This window comes from Castanea sativa, chromosome 7, assembly GCF_040712315.1.
Source record: "Castanea sativa cultivar Marrone di Chiusa Pesio chromosome 7, ASM4071231v1".
In the NCBI taxonomy this organism is placed as follows: domain Eukaryota; kingdom Viridiplantae; phylum Streptophyta; class Magnoliopsida; order Fagales; family Fagaceae; genus Castanea; species Castanea sativa.
In genome coordinates this window covers 47,608,869-47,629,765 of record NC_134019.1, presented here as the reverse complement: position 1 = coordinate 47,629,765, position 20,897 = coordinate 47,608,869, and the positions used below count along the sequence as shown (strand labels likewise).

At 36.9% G+C, this 20,897-nt stretch overlaps 2 protein-coding genes across 2 annotated transcripts; both read left to right on the top strand.

Moving 5' to 3' along the window:
- Positions 1-5,688: 5,688 nt before the first annotated feature.
- Positions 5,689-14,436, top strand: LOC142644680 (ankyrin repeat domain-containing protein 2B). Its single transcript, XM_075819256.1, has 9 exons — positions 5,689-5,927; positions 6,015-6,064; positions 8,457-8,608; positions 9,423-9,635; positions 9,733-9,881; positions 9,997-10,165; positions 12,438-12,530; positions 13,909-14,048; positions 14,169-14,436. The coding sequence occupies exons 2-9, from the start codon at positions 6,028-6,030 to the stop codon at positions 14,266-14,268; spliced, it is 1,053 nt and encodes a 350-aa protein (XP_075675371.1). The 5' UTR covers positions 5,689-5,927; positions 6,015-6,027; the 3' UTR covers positions 14,269-14,436.
- A 2,560-nt stretch (positions 14,437-16,996) lies between these two features.
- On the top strand, positions 16,997-20,094 carry LOC142642679 (UDP-rhamnose/UDP-galactose transporter 2-like). Its single transcript, XM_075817081.1, has 5 exons — positions 16,997-17,138; positions 17,614-17,798; positions 17,882-18,082; positions 19,395-19,556; positions 19,659-20,094. The coding sequence occupies exons 1-5, from the start codon at positions 16,997-16,999 to the stop codon at positions 20,013-20,015; spliced, it is 1,047 nt and encodes a 348-aa protein (XP_075673196.1). The 3' UTR covers positions 20,016-20,094.
- The last annotated feature ends 803 nt before the right edge of the window (positions 20,095-20,897 follow it).

The window sequence follows — 20,897 nt, the reverse complement described above, 5'->3', positions numbered from 1 at the left end:
AAAGGCTTTCCCCTGCTTTTGAAGGACTCAAGGTGGGCGGGCTACTGAGGTAACGCTTGAGCTCTTGAAAGGCTGCCTCACATTCATCGGTCCAGGCGAAGGCTTGCTTCAATGTTTTGAAAAATGGGAGACATTTGTCCGTCGCTTTAGAGACGAACCTATTGAGTGCAGCTATCCTTCCCGTAAGCTTTTGGACTTCCTTGACGGTCTTTGGTGATGCCATGTTGAGTATTGCTTGCACTTTCTCTGGATTCGCTTCTATCCCTCTTTGGGACACCATAAACCCTAAGAACTTTCTTGAAGCTACCCCAAACACACACTTACTAGGATTGAGCTTCATCTGGTATTTTCGGAGGGTGTTAAATGTCTCTCCCAGGTCGTCCAGGTGAGTCAACTCTTCTTTGCTCTTGACGAGCATGTCGTCCACATATACCTCCATATTTCTCCCAATTTGCTTGCTGAACATCTTGTTTACCAGTCTTTTGTACGTAGCTCCTGCGTTCTTCAGTCCGAAGGGCATTACCTTATAGCAGTAGAGTCCTTGGCTGGTGATGAAAGCAGTTTTTTCCTGATCTTTTTCGGCCATCTTTATCTGGTTGTAACCTGAAAATGCATCCATGAATGTTAGTAATTTATGTCCAGCCGTAGAGTCTACCAACTGATCTATCCTCGGCAGGGGAAAACTATCCTTCGGGCAGGCCTTGTTCAAGTCCGTGAAGTCCACACACATTCGCCACTTTCCATTTGCTTTCTTCACCAGCACGACGTTGGCCAGCAATTCGGGATAGTAGACTTCTCGGATGAAGTCTGCCTGCAACAATCTGTTAACTTCTTCCGTGATTGCTTGGTTTCGTTCAGGGGCAAAGACTCGTCGTTTCTGCTGGACGGGTTTTTTCTCGGGATCTGTCTTCAACTCGTGCTGGATTACCTGGCATGGTATACCCGGCATATTTTCGTGACTCCATGCAAATACGTCCAAATTTCCTTTAAGGAAACGGACGAGTTCATTCCTCATCTCGGGGCTTATGGTTGTACCTATCCTCGTCACCTTTGAGTTTTCCCCCTCAACGAGTTCCACAGTTTCCAGGGCTTCCATGTTGTTTTCTTTTTCTCTCTCAATCGTCCATGTGTGGTTTTCTCCTGCAGCCAACACGGCCTGGTAGCATTCTCTGGCCAAAACTTGGTCTCCTTTTACCTCACCGACTTCGTCTTCGATTGGGAATTTTATCTTTAGGCAGTAGGTGGACGTTGCTGCCTTCCACCGGTTGAGCGTGGGTCTCCCAATGATCACATTGTATGAAGAGGGGCAGTCCACAACCAGGAAGTCCAGATGACGGGTCTGCTGCTTCGGGTAGGCGCCTATTGTGACTTTTAGTGTCACAATGCCCTTGGGGTATACCCTGTCACTGCTAAAGCTGACGAGGGGGGACTCAAACGGGCGCAATCTACCAGGACCTAGTTTCAACTTTTGGAAGGCCGATAGGTACATGATGTCTGCAGAGCTACCGTTGTCGACGAGGATCTTTTTAGTGTTGAACCCTTCAATTGTGAGTGCTATCACTAGAGGGTCGTTATGGGGCTGCCTAACTCCCCTTGCGTCCTCTTCACTGAAGAATATATCTTGGTTCGTCCGTCTTTGTTTCAATAGGGGTTCCATATGGACACTGTTTACTTGTCTCTGGCATGCTTTCTTGAGGGACTTGTATGATCCTCCCATGATAGGTCCTCCTGCTATTGTGCTTATCTCCCCGATTACTTCTTGTGGTTGAGACTGACGACTCTCGTTCTTGGACGAGGGCTCTTGTTGCCTCGTGTCGCCCTCCCTGAATCTGCTGGAGTCCGCCTTCTTTACGTACTTCTGAAGTTTCCCTTTCCGTATCAATTCTTCTATCTGTCCTTTCAGATCCCGGCAATCTTCTGTGTAATGGCCGTAATCCTTGTGGAATCGGCAGTATTTGCTTTTGTCCCGCACACTTGGTGATGAGTGCAAGGGCCTCGGCCATTTTAGGTGGTGTTGGTCCTGGATCTGTGTCAAAATTTTGTCAACAGGCATAATTAAGGGTGTGAATTTTACCGGTCGTGGAGCTTTCTCATCTTTTCGTCTGTCAATGTCACCTCCTCATCGGCTTGGGCGCTCCCTCTTCTGTCCCCTGCGTTCGTCTTCCTTCCTTCCATCCCTCTTTGGCTTTTCCTCGTCTACGATGGCTGCCAGCGCGTCCTCAGCATTCATGTACTTTTGAGCTTTCAATAGCATCTCCGCCATTGTCCGGGGTGGATTTTTTGCCAACGAGACAACGAACTCCCTGGACTTAAGCCCCACTTTAAATGTTGTCAGCTGGACCTTATCGTCCGCATCGTCCACCTCTAGGGTCTCTCGAGTGAAGCGTTTCACGTACGACCGCAAGGTCTCCCTTTCTCCTTGCTTAATAGTAAGTAGGTGATCTGCTGGTCTCTTGGGGCGTTGTCCCCCGACAAAATGGCGTAGGAAAGCATTACTTAACTGCTCAAAGTTGTCGATGGACGAAGTGGGCAATCTCGTGAACCACTCTCGTCCAGCTCCCTTCAGCGTAGTGGGGAATGAACGACACATGATCTCATCAGGGGGCTGTTGAAGGCCTAAGGTCGTCTTGAAGGTGTTAAGGTGATCTTGGGGATCTTTGAGCCGGTCAAAAGGCTCAAGCTGAGGTAGTCGAAATTTCGCTGGTACTGGTCGTTCTAGGACTGCCATGGTAAAAGGGGAGTCCGTCGCTCTGACCATTTTATCCAGGCTTCGATCGGTCTTTTCTTTGATGGCATTTCTTAATTCATCCATCTCCTTCCTCATCTCTTGGAGGATGTCAGAATGCTGCTCCTCTGGGGTTACCGTTCTCCGTCGGTCACTTCTTCCATGGCTATCCCCTTCGTCCTCTTGGACAGCTCTTGACCAGTTCTCTTCTTGCTGTAACCTCTGTCTCATCTCTTGATTCTGTCTGGTAAGTTCTTCGACGGTGGCTGCGAGATTTCGGACTTGCTGCACCAAGGCCGCTGAGTCCTGGTTAGATTCCATCTGGAGCTGGTAGGAACCACGTTCTTGTTGTATGAGAAAGTCGGTTCCCACAGATGGCGCCAAACTGATGAAGTAGTATCTCGTCGGTTTGCTGGGATTCGTCCAGATGGCTCCTGGAAGTACTCTGACGACCCTGCGGGAGCAAGAACTTACTCAAGTGGTCACCGGTGTGGTGCCTGCCACAACGCCTCCGATAATAAAGTCATTATCGAAGAAGATGATAATCGAAATATCAATAAAAATGATTCAGGTTGTGATGTTGTTTTTGTACCTTGTTTTGGTGTTGTGAGGGCCTTTATATACTCTTGGGGATTATACCCGTTGGGGTATTAATGATTCTTCTTGTAACGTCTTTAGGGGAGTAATGGGCGTTAATGCCTTCCCGTTGGTTCGTCCAGCTGGTCCTGTAACGGTTGAGGCTTTATCGGCAGCATTTAATGACATTAACTCTTCCTCTGATGACGCCGATAACTGGTCATGTTCGTCTGTAAGATCACCTCGTATGTCTAACTTCGTCAGTCCCATCAGTTACGTAGCTTACATAGACAGGTTGCAGCACCTTGGCTGTGTGCAGGCGATTTTAATGAGCTCCTCAAGTCTCATGAAAATTTGGGGGGTCATCTACGACCCTATGGTCAGATGGAAAGATTCAAGGAAGTTCTTGACGAATGTGGATTATTTGATTTAGGTTATGTCCATAACAAATTTACTTGGTCAAAAAATTACCCAAATGGAGGGATAGTGTGGGAACGGTTGGACAGAGCAGTAAGCACGGTGGAGTGGTTTGAATCTTTTCCAGCAACAAAGGTGCACACGTTGGTTTGTACTTCTTCAGACCATAACCCAATTTCTATTCTATCTGAAGGTTTTAGTGATAAAGCTCAGACACCTTGGCGGTTTGAACAGTTATGGCTTGAGAATAACGGTTGTCATGCTATAGTTGAAAGGGCTTGGAATTTCGGCATCCTCGGTTTCACCTATGGCAGATGTGATGTTAAAAATTGAAGCCTGCCAACAGCAGCTAACCAAGTGGAGTAAAGACTCAGTTTGTACTGTGTCAAAAATGTTGAAAGAGAAGTTGCATTTGTTGAGGAGTGCCGAAGCAACAGCAATAAAGGGCAGAAACGTTGAGTTTTATCTCAATCTTAAATCTAAGATCAGTGACTTGCTTCGGTTGGAGGAGAAGTTATTGCAGCAACGGAGTCATGACCATTAGATGGTATCAGGTGATCGTAATTCTAAATATTTTCACAATCGGGCTTCTCAAAGGTTCTGAAGAAATTCTATCCCTACTATTACATGAGAGAGAGAGAGAGAGAGAGAGAGAGAGAATATTACAAAGAGACAAAGCAAGAAATCTGGTGAATTTTTTGGACAAAATTGGATTTTGAATAACATAGCTCTTCAAATTGATCATCCTACTACAGTTCCATAAAATGCCGAGTACATACTTCAAGAGTAATGTCTAATATCTACAAAATCAAAGCTATTAGAACCAATTCTCAGAGCAAACTTTAAATTTCAATCCCCATTAAAAATGTTTTAAGTTAGTCAGCTTCCAAAGTCAATTTTGCACTCTACTATTCATACTTTGTTAGGCCCTAATATGAATTTCAAAATTATGAGGTGGCATATATATAAGGTTAAATTTAAAGCACTACATTTGCATAATTGAAAAACTTTTTTCTTTACATATTTTGAGCCAATAAAAACTCACCATAAGATAAAGAAAGCCTGGGACGTGAATTGGTGAGGGAATGAGACTGAATTGGAAATCCCCACTTGATATTTAGCTTGAAACCAAAACTCATTGTGTTTGTTGGAACCAAAAGGAAAGAGAAACAGGGTGTATATATATATATACACACACACAAAATTTAAAACTCAACTTTGAGAAAAAATATTGATGAATTGATAATTGTGATGATGAGAGAAAAATTTAACTTTATAGGAAAAATGATAATGAAGAAATTACACATGAATTCTTTGAATCCACTACCATCTCAAAAAGTTTTAAGGAAAAAAAAAAGGTAAATATATTGATGAAAAAGCACTCAGTATTCACCTCAAAATTCAAGTTGTTATACTTGGAAGGTCTACAGGTATTTTTGTTATTCTACAAAGTTATTTTATTTCTCACAAAAGAAAAAAAAAACTAAGTTATTTTATTAGTAACTAAATTTAGAATTCAAATCTTCTACTCCTAATAAAAGAAATTATTTTGCAAAACAGTTTCAAAAATATTATGCTATCATTTTTTAATAAACAAATTATTTTGCAAAACAGTTTCAAAAATATTATGCTATCATTTTTTAATAAACAAGTAGGTCTCACATGTGAATAAGAGAGTACGAAAATAAAATAAAATGAAAAAAATAAGCTAATTTTATCCTATGGTAACTTATTGAAATTATAAAATAAAAAAAAAATAAAAATAAAAAACTCAGGTATTCTTATATATATTAATGTTTTAGTTAAAAATAAAAAATTGGGCCCAAACTTGGGGTCCATTGGTTGGGTCAGCGGTTGCGGTGGTGTAAGTAAGGACAACTAGAAATGAAATATAATATTGTAGAGCCCAAAGGCAAAAGGGTCATTTAGTTTAGTATATGGGTGCGAAGCGAGGGGAGCGAAGATTAGATGAGGATGGGAATGGCCCACCGAAGCGTTGGTGTGTTTGTATTGGATTTGTGTAGAAGTGTGTGTGTCAGTGTGTGTGCATATGATAATATCGGTGGTGGTGAATAATTTAAAGTCCCATCCCATCGCATCCTATATAGGGTTTTGGATTTCTCTCTCTCTCTAGACTCTGTCTATATTCTATTTCTCTATTCTGAAGCAAAGGGCAAGGCACAACTGTTGTTTCATTTCAATCTATCAGGTTTGCTCTCAAACCCAAAGGGGTTTTGTTTCTTTGTTTCTTTCACTTACTCTATCAATATCAATTTTCATCAATTTCCCCTTTCAGCTTTGCTATTCCGATGGCTTCGAATTCACCCAAGGATCTTCCACCAGCTGGTAAGCTGCAAGCTTTACCATACCATTTCCTGCACTCTCTGTCTGTCTGTATGTATGTTTTTATATGTGTAAAGGCGGGATGGGGTTTTAATTGGTATATATGATTATGATCAGTCTCTGTCGTCTATGCACTTGTGTGAATTTCAATTTCAATTTCATTGGATACCAATACTGCCTACCAAGATTTTAATGGGTGTCCAGTCTATAATAATTAATTACCATATGATCTTTTTTCTCCTAATTAATTCTTAGTTCAACTGTTGCTCATTGTTATGATGATCTCTTTGTGGGGGATTTTGAGGAATTGATTCTGCCTTGTGGGACTAGTACATTTATTTATTAGTCCCAATTGATGAAGCCGCAAGTAAGACCCCTAGTTGGTTAGACTATCCCAGTTACAAATCTGAATAGCTATATTATCAACAAAATATGATTGGAGTCAGATCTGTATCCTCATCAGCAGACAGATCTATAAGAGTCATCATACTAAACCCTGTATGGCATATGTCTCCACTCTTCCTTGGAAACAACAAGAGGTGCCAATTGAGTTACAAGCCTTTTGCCACTCCGGATGCTATTAGTCATAGATAATAGGTAACAAAACAAAAAAAAATTGAAAATTTTCTTAGGAGAATGGGAAAAGAAGTTATGCAGATCCTCAAGGTTTGCTTGAGAAAATGTACTCATAGAAGTTTGTGGAATTCCATGCTCCCAAAGAGAGTCAATCCATTAAACCAATACAAAACCAAAGGGTTATGAGATGCCTCTTTATGAACCTAATAGTTAGTCACACCCTGTGTACTTGAACATTCTCCTCTTACTAACGAAATGATTCTTTACTTATCAAAAGAAAATTGTATAAACCTAACAGTTATGAAAAATGTACTCAAGGTATAGGATTCAAAGTAGATCAAGCTAAAGGCTGTACTTAAAAGGCCCAACAGGTGCAGCAAAATTGGTTTTTTTTTTTTTAATTATTAATTTTAAAATTTTACAATAAAGAAAGACTACAATGGTGTGTCTTTAGTGTGCGATCAATGTACAAACGATACGTCTTAAAAAAAAACTAACATCTAAAGTTCCAGTGAGATCAATTCACTAGTCAAAGAAGATCCATGGCCATTTTTTGCATCCTTTCTTGACCTAATATGCAGGGTATCAGAATGATTATGCCAAATAATAGAGAAAATTCAAATAATATGTACAAGCTTGACAACAAAAAACTTAAATGTCAAACTCAATAACTGTAATATAATGCAAGGTGACAAGTTTTGTCAACACCACACATGATTTCTTTTTGATAAGTAATAAAGCTTTTATTAGAAATAAAGAAGATACAAAGCACCCTTGTACACAAGTAGCAGTGTACTAGGGTAACTACAGTACCTTCACTGAAATTTAGATACATCTAGAAACTCATCCAAAGTAGAGAAGGAATGACTACTCCATATAGCCATCCGATCATACAAAGTACCGCATGCTTTTGAGTCCTTATTAGTCCAGATCAGACAGATTCTTTTATTACATTGCTTTGGTTGCATGTATGCATTTGTGCAAATATAGTAGAAAAATTCAATACAATTTCATGACATAAAAAGAAAATTCAATATATATATATATATATATATATAAAAGATTTTTTCCCCTTTCCTTTCCATCCCACAACCAAAAATGGGGAATGATGCCTATTCCTGCTGTCCCTTCCCCCTTATTCTCTCTTCTTCTGTCCCTCTAAACTCTCAAACAAAGTGTAAAGGTTTATTAGATTTTATCTTTTTCTTTTTTTAATTTTTATTATAACGTAGGGAACCCTTCTAAATAAGAGCCCTTTGGAGTTGTCTCTATCCAATTTGTTGTTGTAGATGTATTTGTGTGTAATTAAAATCTTTTGACTGATGCCAAGAGCCTTGTAGCTTTTGGCATCTAGGGTTCAAATCCCCTTCCTCCAACTATCATATCTAGACTGTATTCTTGTAAAACAACCCATTTCTGGGAGGTCCAGGTATCTGCTCAGCAATTATGTTTTTTTTATTTATTTTATTATATATTTTTATATATATATATATATATTTCACTTCAAGTGCAGTGAGTTTACTATCGTAAACACATTGTACTTTTCTTATCAATAAAACTTTTATTACCTATTAAAAAAATTGCTTTTTTTTTTCTTATTGGTAGTTACACATGCACCCAATAGGCCTTGAACCCACAACCCTACCCTCCACCTACCACTTACAAGGGGAGGAGGTGGCAGTTGAGCTAGAGCTCATTGGCCTGCTCAGCACATATGTTTTAATGAGTAATTTTGATTTCAGATCCTTTTTACAGCACTAAAATGATGACTTCCTTAAGATTTTTGATACTATTCTCACATACATCTTATGCTGCTTAGATGAGAAGGCAGGTTCAGCTGAGAACAAAAATTCCAAATCTGAAACATCCTCTGGGGAGGCACAGTCGGAACAAAGAAGAGATGCCTCTCCACCAGGACCTGGGTTTCCAGCCAATCCTTTTGATTTCTCAGCCATGACTGGCCTGCTTAATGTACGATATCTTCTTTCTTTACCTTCATATTCAGTTGGTTTTTTTTTTTTTTTTTTTTTTTTTTTTTTTTAACTTCTTGAATCCAATAAGGTATTTCAGCTAACGATTCTTGTTTCATTTGATACCCATAATTCTTTTTTTTTTTCCCAGATGATTTTCATTCTGTGATTATATGGTTCAATTGTTCAGAAAAAAGAACTAACATCTGACATATGAAAAGGGAAGAAAGAAAGATAGGTGATTTGGTTACAATTGCTCATTTATCAGATTACCCTTGGCATAATAAAACTCTAGAAAACTTAATTAAAACTAAACTAGCAACTTTCTAACCTATAGAAAATCAATACTAAGACTCAATAGTAACTAAAGTAGCTTGTGGATGGTGCCATTGAGTTCCTACATTGTAATCTGACTGCAACACTTGAATATCATTTTCCTTGAACTCTTTGCTGGCTGCATGAGGTTGCACTCAGCATGATGCACTGCCACCCAAAAGTCCAATGAGTCCAGGAAACCACGGTTTGACTAGATTGTTGAAAACATGGATTTCATGCTAGGGAAAAGGTTTCATCTTTAATGTTGCTTTTGAATTTGACTAATTAGTATAAAATAAAATAAAAAGTCTAGAATTTGTTCAAGTTAAAGATGTTTGATTTTGTGAAACAGCACAAGAGCAGTTACAAATGTAACATTTAATATTCCTTGCTCACCCCCCCCCCCCCCCCCTTCTCCCTGTGCTCTCTTTTCTTTGACATTAGACTTGATTTTGAATTTCAAATTTTAATCAAGGTCTCTTCTGTTATTTCTCACATAGGATCCAAGCATTAAGGAACTGGCTGAACAGATATCAAGAGATCCTTCATTCAACCAGATGGCAGAGCAGCTCCAGAAGACTTTCCAGGGTGCATCAGTTGAAGAGGGTCTCCCTCAGTTTGATTCTCAGCAGTATTACAACACCATGCAACAGGTTATGCAGAATCCTCAATTTATGACCATGGCCGAGCGCCTTGGTAATGCATTAATGCAGGTACTTATGACCATTTTCCTTGCATAAGCTTTCACTGGATATCTTTGCTATAAAAGAATGCCATTCAGTGGAGATATCAAGTCTTATCTCTTCTCAGGATCCATCAATGTCTAATGTGCTGGAGAGTTTTACAAATCCATCAAACAAAGACCAGCTTGAGGAACGAATGGCACGCATCAAAGAAGATCCATCTCTGAAGCCTATTTTAGAAGAGATAGAGACTGGTGGTCCAGCTGCTATGATGAGGTTGGAAATATTTAGATATCATTGTATCAAGCTTGGATATTTTCAGCCTTACAGCTACAGTGGTTGCATGCTACAAACCTTAATTCTTTAAAGAGGGTAAATTCCGGTATTGCAGGTACTGGAATGATAAAGAGGTTCTACAAAAGCTGGGTGAAGCAATGGGACTAGCAGTTTCAGGAGATGCAGCCACTTCTGCTGAACATTCTGGGCCAGATGAAGCTGAAGATCTGAGTAATGAGGATGAGTCAATTGTTCATCACACTGCAAGTGTTGGTGATGTAGAGGTATTGCACTCCGCATTTGCTTTTATCCCCTTGGTCAGGTTTTGTTTTGATTAATTAAGATCAATAAATATTGGTGGAATAATAATGAGTTGGGCTTATGGTCCCTAGAACCATTTTACTGGCTTTGAGAATCACCTCCACCTATCTACTACCTTCCCTTTGGCTTAGCCATACCAACCATTTCGGAAAAAGCCATAAATTCTCACTAAATTAAAATAAGTATAACTGTGTTAGTGCTGATTTGCTAGCGCAACCATATCTTAGTATTGGCCCACATCTTGGACACGCCACAGACAGTCCGTACAGCCCCCACTAGAGCTCTGTAATAGGGCTTGACATCGAATTTTTGCTTTTCATTCTTGTCACTTTGTGGACTTTGATTGGATCCCTCTAGAATAGTTTCTTCCCTTCATTCCTTCCCTCAAGTTTTCTTTTCATTCTTCCTTTGAAAAGTTCTTCTTTGCCTCTAGTACTGTAATATGAGAGAGCTCTAAGAGGAAGAAGTCTAAGTCCTATTGCTTTTTTTTTTTTTATTGGAGTAAAAGTCCTATTACATCTATAGGATAGAGGGGTAAAGTCCTTACTCTATTCCTTCTGTATAGCAGGATGAGATAGAAGTCAACTTCTTCAATCAACTGTAAGTAGATAGAACTAGAACTCTCATAACTCTATGTCCCCATCCCTTGCCTTTCTCTCTGGGTAATTGCATCTACTCCTTTTCTATTGCCTCCTTAAGTGTATCAAATGGAAGGTCTTTATGCAGTCCATTAAGGTTAGGCTAAGGATATGTTACATTAACTCACTTGAAGAGTATACCCCATATTCAATTGATATAACACTCTGAACGCTCTAACCCCATGCTCATGGACTCCTTTGCTGACATTTGTGAAATGCAGTTTGCACTTTGCACAGCTCAATAGGCAAATATAAACAGTTCGAAAAGCATTAAGCACACTGGCCTTTGAACCGTATGGGCAAAGTACAAGTACACACCTAATTGGAGTAAAGTGCACATTTTTCAAATTTAATGTTTAATAACTTCTAGCAGAAAGATCCGTAACATATAATTAAAAAAGTTCATAATCTCAAAATAGTAATATATTTCACAAATTAGCTCCAAATGGATTGTTAAATTGCTCGAAGTTTGAAATTTCAAAATTTACTTAAAATTATTGTCAGTCTTAAAAATTTTAAGTAGTAAATTTGAAAACATTTATCAATGTACAATATGATAATAATCTAGTCCTATAAAGTTTGAATAAAACATTTTATATAATTCTCTTATGCCTTACAAAATATATAACTGTTATTTATTAATAAATATCTTTACTTATATTTCTTTACATACAACATGACCTAAAAGAATTACAAAATTGCTATGATCAAAATGAAGTACATGGTTCAATCAAAGTATATTCAAAATGCAAAGACCAAAAAGCACAAGAATAGTGAATTATCCTTCTTAGTGTCTTTTCATATGTAAATAAAAAATTCTGTATAATATAATACAAAACCTTAAGAATCGAATCTGTAAATAAATTAATGGTCATGTCATTTCCTTCAAGATCAAGCAACTAATATAATGATTATATATTATCTAGCAAAAAAAAATGATAATAATAAATTGCAGCTGCACTTTCTTTTGTGCTTCAAAAAGAACGGAAAAAGTGTGCCTGAGGCATACTCCATTAAGCAAGTTTGTTTTGCTTCAATCAAGCAATGTGCCTAGACCTTGGGGCTTTGAGTTTTGAGTTTTAAATTCATCTACACACTTTTAACAACATTCTTTTTAATTATTTGAAACGATTTACCATTCAGCTAAATATGTACTCTTTGCAATGTATTCTGTTATACATTTTTAAAACTTTTCTGGAGTTTCTATCTTGATGATAAAAAGATGAGTACAAGCATTTTATACGTTCTTCCATATATTTGAACTTGGCTCAATTATAATACAAAGTTCATTCAACTAGTAGAATTGCCATCCATACTTGTATAATATCGTTATCAATTTTTAGGCATTAGATTTTGTACCATGATTTTTACATGCATTTGTACCACCTCTTCAAATGACTGGAATGAAAAGAAAGTTGGGAAGGGGAGAGGGGGAACTTGAAAATATGTACTTTTCAGTGTATTAAACATTCAATATCAGTTGCTGTGTCTTTGAGTTGAATTGCTAAATGAGATGCAGTATGTTTGTTTTCTTTAATTTAATTCAATTGAGCAGATATGCTAGAATTGAAGCCCCTTCACTTTGTATGTCAATTAGGGCTTGAAAAAGGCACTAGCCTCGGGTGCGGACAAGGATGAAGAAGATTCAGAGGGAAGGACAGCATTGCATTTTGCATGTGGATATGGTGAGGTATGACATTCTTCTGCAATGTTCTCACCAATTTTATTAATTCTCCCATTCGTAACAGCTCTTTTCTTTTTCTTTTTTTTTTCCTATTAAATTTTAATAATTTCTGGATGATGGACTTTTTAAAGCCTTAGTTAGAATGGTTGGGCTTTTTTGAACTGTTTGGAAGTGCTTTTTTTTTTTTCCAAGAATTCCACTCTAGAAAGAGTATTTAACTATTTATACTAGGGAAATCTGGTAGATTTTATTACTTCCTATATGAGCCCCAAAGGTACCATGGACTACGTGTACCTCACATAGCTAATTGGAACAGACATTTTGTGGTAACCCATTAATGTCCCTTTTGGTTCACCTGGATTCAGTGGAATGAGTGTCTGTTCACGATTCCTTTGTTTAGTGTTTAGTACCTCAATTTAAATTGATATCTTAAATTTATCAAAAAACTAAATAAATAAGTTGAAATCTTGCAATGAAACAAAAAACAAAAAAAATCTTGTACCAACTTGGGTTTTTGATAAAGATTGCCCCAAAATTGAATAAATGAAGCAATAATCTAATATCTAATACTACATATAAATATAATAGCAGAAGTTTTTACCTGCAATTATTGCTGTTCTGCCATGTAGGAAAAGGGCCATCTAAAAATCTGCCACGATTACATTTTAAAAGAGAAAACTCAGAAAAGTTAGTGTTTCACGCATCGAAAAACTCAAACCCAAACACTACACCGGTTTGGTATTAAGTCTTTACTTAACACAGTTTCACCAAGCATAAGAGTTAAAAAAATAAAAATAAAAATAATGATTCAAAAACCCAAACTGAGACAGTCCATTAAAGATTAAAGGTAAAAGAAATTCCCTAGCTTTGCTTAAAACTTAAAAGGGTTCTCTGATCATGGACCAAAGTCAGTTGCGTTGATAGAAGTTGACTTGGTTGCAACCCTGACATAAGGCCATTTGTGTATTGGAGCACTGGTGCTTGCTTCTGAATCAAAAAAGGCACAATTGTTTCATGGAGTTAAGTTGGCTTATCAGATGGTGCCTATATCAGATGGGTGTCTTTATTTGGTTTGCTCATTCCCCAGCCAGACCCAACCTTGGTTTTTACAGTGCTTATGAAGCCTCTTTTGGGAATAGTTGCTTGCATGATTGGGTGCTATCAGATACTGCTTTGTGCAGTGAGGGATTATAGGTGTTCATTGTATGAATTCTACACTATTTAGATAGTGCTAATTCAATTATTCCAGAAGTTTAATGAAGCAATTGAGATACTAAACCTCTCTTTCTCTCTATCTCATGATGGTTGAGGAGGAGAAATGGGTTTTTGAATTTTCCCTAAAAAATTGGCCGATTTTAAGTAGATGCACTTAATTTTATTTCAGGTGAAGTGTGCTCAGGTCCTTCTTGAGGCTGGTGCAACAGTGGATGCTTTAGACAAGAACAAAAATACTGCACTTCATTATGCAGCTGGTTATGGAAGGAAGGAATGTGTGGCTCTACTGCTGGATAATGGTGCCGCTGTGTAAGTCAACTAATTAAACCTTCTGTTACTTTCCTTTTTTATTTTCTTTTTTTCCCTTTTTTGCTTGATGCCAAATGTGTACTTTCTTTTTTTCTTCAATTTTTTCCTCCCTTTCTGCAGGACTCTACAAAACATGGATGGTAAGACCCCCATCGATGTTGCCAAGCTAAACAACCAACATGAGGTATTGAAGCTGCTTGAAAAGGATGCTTTCCTGTAACTTCTGTAGAAGTGATGCATTATGCATGCCTTGGTTCTAGGCTTTTCATTGTGTGTTAAACAAAGGATGTAGTTACTTCAATTTGTTGCCTTGTCTATCCTATAATTACTGTGATTGCTACATTGCATGAATTTCATAGTAACATCAACAGGCTTCCTTGAGACAGTATATGCAGGATTTTACAATGTGCCATACCTCCTATCTGTTACTACTACTGAGCTTTACCTCGACAAACAAACAAGGAAAATAAAAAAGAGGGAAATTAATACCCAAAGTAGAGTTAAAAAAAGAGGGGGGGGGGGGGGGGGAGAGACAAACATTAAGGGCACGTTTAGTATGCTGTACTAGCTCTTGTAATGGAATAGTTATTCATGTGTAAAAGCAAATCGGTCATTTAGTTGCATTTTTATTATATGAATTAGTTATTACATTAGAATAACTATTTTTAAATTGAAGAATAATTATTCCTCTTTAAAATGGATGTAATAGCTATTCTTTAATACATATAATAGATTTTAAAATTAATAAATTTTTAAAAATATAAAGTTTCTTTATACATCATCATTTACAAGCTTTTCATATGTAACAACTAAACTTATGAATAGTAATAGTCATTCCATTACAATGTTTTTTATTCCCAGTAATATAGATTACTATTCTTAATGTAATCTACATTCAGTGTACCAAATATACCCAAAATTTTGTGTTTTAAAATGATTAGAAGACCATTAAATTTGTTTAATAATGAGTGAGGCTGTGTACAAATCACTTTTGTGCATAAACTGTTACTCTTGCTTTGATCAGCAATGTTAACCAAAGGGTAGGGAAAAGAAATCATGTAGCATTTGAAAGGTTGTTATAATCGGTGGTTATTGAACTTAAGTCCATGGCTTTAAGGCAACTACCAATTTTCATGATAGTTATTAACATCCGAAGTCCATGCAAATAATTCTTAATATTTATTGAGGAGAGAAAAATAAAATGGATTTTTAATATTGAGGAAAGAAATATTATAAATTCAAGACTTATTAGATGGATGAGATTTGATAAGAAGAGGAGAATCATCCTTGCAAGCTGCCTGCATAAGTGCATAGGTTTTGACTTTCGAGAGGGAAGAGTTTTTTTTTTACAATAACTGTGACTGAGGAAATTGAAACCCAAATTCTTCCCATTGCCATGGTGTTGGAGAGTTGCTGAATAGAAGAAAGTTATGAATCGCCAATCAAATGCGTCTCTGAATTTCTAATTGTTGCGAAGTTTAAGTCGATGAATTCAACATGCTAATTCTGGTTTGGTTAAAAGTAAAGTTGAAACCTTTGAAATAGTTTTTTAGCATAAATTTTTTAAAGGGGGGCCAAATGTTTTTTACTTCACCCTTGCTTTATGTTGTCAATGTTAATACTACTGTGAAGACAATGGAAAGTCATGGAGATATTTGGAGACTAGCATAGTGACTGCATAGAATATAGTAAGTTAACCCAGGTTTGAACGGTATTTGCAATCTAGCATCTCGAGTTTTAGAAACTCGAGTTCTATATAAAAATCGAGGCTTAAAGATTCGCTTCCTACTTGTTGAGTTGGACACTATTATGCCGCATAGATCTCGAGTTTTAAAGACTCGATTTGAAACTCGAGTTTTATAGACTATGCTTCAACTTAGCTACCCCACTTACATCAATTTCATTTCCATGTTCTTCATCATCATCATCATCATCATCTCTCGGCAGCAATCAATCCCCAACAAGTTATTGCCGGCAAATCGATCCCTAACAAATTATTTCTAAACTAATTATGTTGTCAATGTTAATACTCAGGGGCGGCGCCACCTTAAGGCCAGGGTGGTCCTGGGACTACCATGACCTGAAAAAAAAAATTTATATATAATAATTTAAAAAACTTTATTTGTCTATCCTTCAAAAAAAATTTGGAAACACCCTCAGTTTTTTTTTTATGTCAATAAAATTAAATTTTGCTTTATAATTTGTTTTACATTTAATAGATGAATGATTGCTTAATTGTGTACATTGAAAGAGATGTAACTTGTAGAATTGATAATGAGACTATTATACAATGATTTCAAAATATGAAAACTCATAGAATGCAATTATATTTTTTATTGATGTTATCAATATACAAATTTCTCTTTTTATTAGATTGTATAACTTATACTTCTCAAAGAATACCCGAGAAAAATTCTTGGACTACGTACTGTGAAGAGAATGGAAAGTCAGCTCAACCGGATTGATTTGTATGGAAGAGATCATCTACTTTTCCAATAGTCAATGAATGGGTGGAAAGGAGGGAAGAAAAGAAACAGAATGAAGGGAAGGGGGAGTAGGAGTGGGAGAGGGGAAATTATCCAATAGTCAACACTTAAAAAGTAACGTAAAGGTGTAAAAAAGAGAACAATGGATTATCCCCACCCTCACTTCATGTTTATATTTGTTTATGAATTGATCATGTGGGGCTTGGGACTTGGGCTAACATGCTCTAACATGCTGATTGCTGTGAGAGACAGCAACAAAAGGAATATGAACTATGAAGCCAGCCAAATAAAATTTAGAAACAAGGAAGCACTATCAATTACGAAATCAGAATATAAATCAAGGAGTAAAGTAACTGTACTGTACTGATTTCTCATCTTAGAAATAAGTTTGCGTTACAAAATACTGAGTGGCACTAACTAAACTGTTGTCCTTCATCTGTGTGAGCGATTGTGAAATTGTAAATGGAGAAGGAGAGAAAATCATCGTCTGTAAATGTAGTAGTGTCGGATGTAGGAGCGTGGGGTATGAACATAATAAGCTCGGTGGGCATTATCATGGCCAACAAGCAGCTTATGTCCCCATCCGGTTTTGCTTTTGCCTTTGGTCAGTTCCTCTTCGTCTTCTTCTTTTCTTTTTTACTTTTAGTTGTTCTGATCTATTATCACATAAGATTTAATAACCTTCTGAAGCCTGTAAATTTTTCATTAGCTTTACCAAAACTTTAACCATTATATTTTTACTGCTCAGTTGCTTTAATGTCATTTTTAAGGAAATAAAAGCTATGACTAACAAGTGATAATTAAACAATCAGAAGCATCCTCATTACCTTCTACATTTTGCAAGTTATGCTAGTGGTTTTCGAATTCAGTAGCTAATAAATATGACTTTGCATCAAATGAAATGCTACAATTCATGAACTTAAAAATAATATCAAAGCCCTAAAATGCCAAGTGCTTTAATGAGTTCATTATAACTGCACTGGTCAAGTGCATGCCGAATTAATATTTAGGAAATTTAACACCATTGTTTTCCTGTAATTCTGTAAAATAATTGATATTGGTTTGTTTCTGATTTCCAGCAACTACTTTAACTGGTTTCCACTTTTCTGTGACCGCATTGGTCGGTTTGGTGTCAAATGCTGCCGGTTACTCTGCATCAAAGCATGTCCCTATGTGGGAGCTTCTTTGGTTCTCAATTGTTGCAAATATGTCAATCACAGGAATGAACTTCAGCCTCATGCTGAACTCTGTTGGATTTTACCAGGCACATATCATTAACTGATTCTTAAACCATTTTTCTTCTGAAAATTAAGAGAGTATACTTGCCTTATTATTAATCTGGTGCAGATTTCAAAGTTGAGCATGATTCCTGTGGTTTGTGTGATGGAATGGATTCTTCATGGAAAACACTATTCAAAGGAAGTCAAGATGGCTGTCACAGTGGTTGTCGTCGGTGTGGGCATCTGTACAGTGACTGACTTGAATGTCAATGCAAAAGGCTTTCTCTGTGCCTGTGTGGGAATATTGTCTACATCCTTTCAACAAATTGTGAGTATCACTCAAATTTGGTTTCAGTTTGCTTTGTAATTATAAATTTATAGTGAAATATGCATACATGTCTTGAACAACCTTGCATTTCAATCATTACAACAAGAATGGATTTCCATGCTCCAAGAAAATTTCTAATCTTGATCACTGAAATGCCGCCTGATTCCAGTTTTGACAACTTACTCAACAATTAAATTAAAGAGGAGAAAAGTACTGCAATTTTTGGAGTGTTGCATTGCATTTTAAGGGTCCCAATTGACCCACTTACGTTAACTCATTAAATTTAGAACAACCCCCCGCCCCTTCTCCCACCCCACCTTTTTTCTGTTGTTAAGTTTGTTACCAAGATGTAAGATACAATAGATTGAAAAGGGTTCCCTATACCCTGCATGTCAAGACCTGCCTGGCACATACTTAGAGGATATATATATATATATATATAAGATACAAGTAGCAGCCCAGCCAAAGCACCTTTTATATCCCAAGAGGCTGGGAAGCAACACCCAATCAATAGATCCAACAAGATACTAATTTTAAATCTGAGGTTTAAGAAGTGCTCTCTCAACCGGAGAGCATATGTTATCAATTAATAACTATGAAGGAGCCTGAAAGTTTCCCCCTTATGCATTGTAGCCACTTAATCTAAACCCAAAATTCTCATTTTGGTGAATAAAAGAGGCATATCTAAGGAGTGCAGACATCAGTCATAGTATTAATACCCTACCAGCAAACTGTTTGCCAACTGCACTCTTGTATTTTTCAATATTTATCATCTTTACTTTTTCTGATTCTTCGTCCAACTCTCCAAGTACTCAGTTTTGAAATTAGCAGAATATCATAATTATATTGCATATTGTTTTTCAAATTGTGACCTATCACCCAATCCTTGGTCCTCCACATCATAGCTTTAAGAAAGACAGGCTTTAAACTTGTAAACAGAGTGTTGGTCGCACTTGGACAAGTTGAAATTTACCTCTTCCCTATTTGTTAGTCTATGTGATGCATGTCTTAATGCATGTGCTAGCATGCATTTGCGTTCAAACTACCAATGGCTATTAACATTTCTAATCATATATAAAGTGGAGTTCATATCCAAGACTTGTTTTCAAAAAAGAAAAAAGAAAAAAGAACAATGCACTTGTAACTAATATATGTATTGATTGCAAGAGCTTAGGTTTCTGTTTTTTCACATGTTTGAGTTTGTGGGGAATGGAGACATATTATATAGAAGTCTGTGCCATTAGTTATTTTACATCAATACCTTAAATAATTGATCTCTGATTTGTATTGTTTAATTATCTTTGAGGAACAGTCAATTGGTTCCTTACAGAAGAAGTACTCCGTGAGCTCATTTGAATTGCTGAGTAAGACAGCTCCAATACAAGCTCTCTCCCTTCTCATTCTTGGTCCAGTCATTGATTACTACCTTACCGGAAAACTTTTATCCAATTATAAGTTGTCGTCAGGCGCATTTGTAAGTGCTTCTTAAGTTTCTTTAGATCCATGTGCAACTCAATTGTTATTCATTGACTTAGTTCATCAAAAAGTGTCTTATGAATCTTTGGAATTTATACAGTTTTTTATACTACTCTCTTGCTCTCTGGCTGTGTTCTGCAATGTGAGTCAATATCTCTGCATTGGACGCTTCTCTGCTGTCTCTTTCCAGGTTTTGGGCCACATGAAAACAGTATGTGTCTTGACATTGGGATGGCTACTCTTTGATTCAGAGTTGACTCTGAAAAACATACTTGGTGTGATTCTCGCTGTTGTTGGCATGGTAGTATATAGTTTGGCAGTGGAGGTTGAGAAGAAAGCTAATTCTAAGATTTTTCCTGGGAAAGAAAGTCTGTCAGAAGAGGATTCACAACTGTTGAAGGAGGAAAATGGGGAGAGTGGAGTGAACGATGTAGAGCTTGGCAAGCCTATAGGATAGGTTGGCATTTTCACAAACCCAAAAGTATAGCTTCAAATTATTTTTTTTTCTTCGATTGGTAAAAAGTATAACTTCACCTTTTTTTATATCTTCTTTGTTGGCCATATATAATAAATCACATGTGAGAGCATTTATAATCTGCAGATTTGTATTCATAGAAAATGTTAATAATCTATTACTATTTTTATCAGGTATTGAAGTGTAGTTGGATTTTGTTTTGAAGTTGTATAACATTTGTACATCTATAGCTAGCATGAGCCATCGTAGATAGATTTTATGAAAGTCTTTATATCATCATTTATGCCTCTCATGGCTAATATGCCAACGTGTTTGTTTAATTCAGTAATGTTTCATATATATGGCGCATGCATATCTATACTCTCACATGTACATTTTATCAGATTCTTTAGGACAACAAAAATGCAAAAAATAGTAGCTAATAAGTTATTCTGTAATGATTAAAACAATAAGGAACGAATTGAAGGCAGACCAAAGATAAAAGGTAATGATCTGAATGCTCGACTTCAGAATCTGGGATGCAAAATAATACCGAGTGTTCACAACTCCACATTCATTCCATGAAAGAAATAAAATATAATGGATATAGTATACACTAAGGTTATACACAACCCTAATTATTTTGTTAATCCTCAATGAAAAGCTTGAAAATACAGGTTGTTTGAACAATTTAACATTCCATGTATTAATTGGACATATGTGACGTACAGACTTTCCAAAGAATATCCAGTATTGTGTACATTAAACTTCCACGATGTGGTTAGGTGATGCACAATCCTAATTAGTTTGGAAACATGATATCCTGAAAATTTGGATACCTCACATTCAGTGCCGGCTCAAGGCCTAGGCAACTTAGGCCTAGGC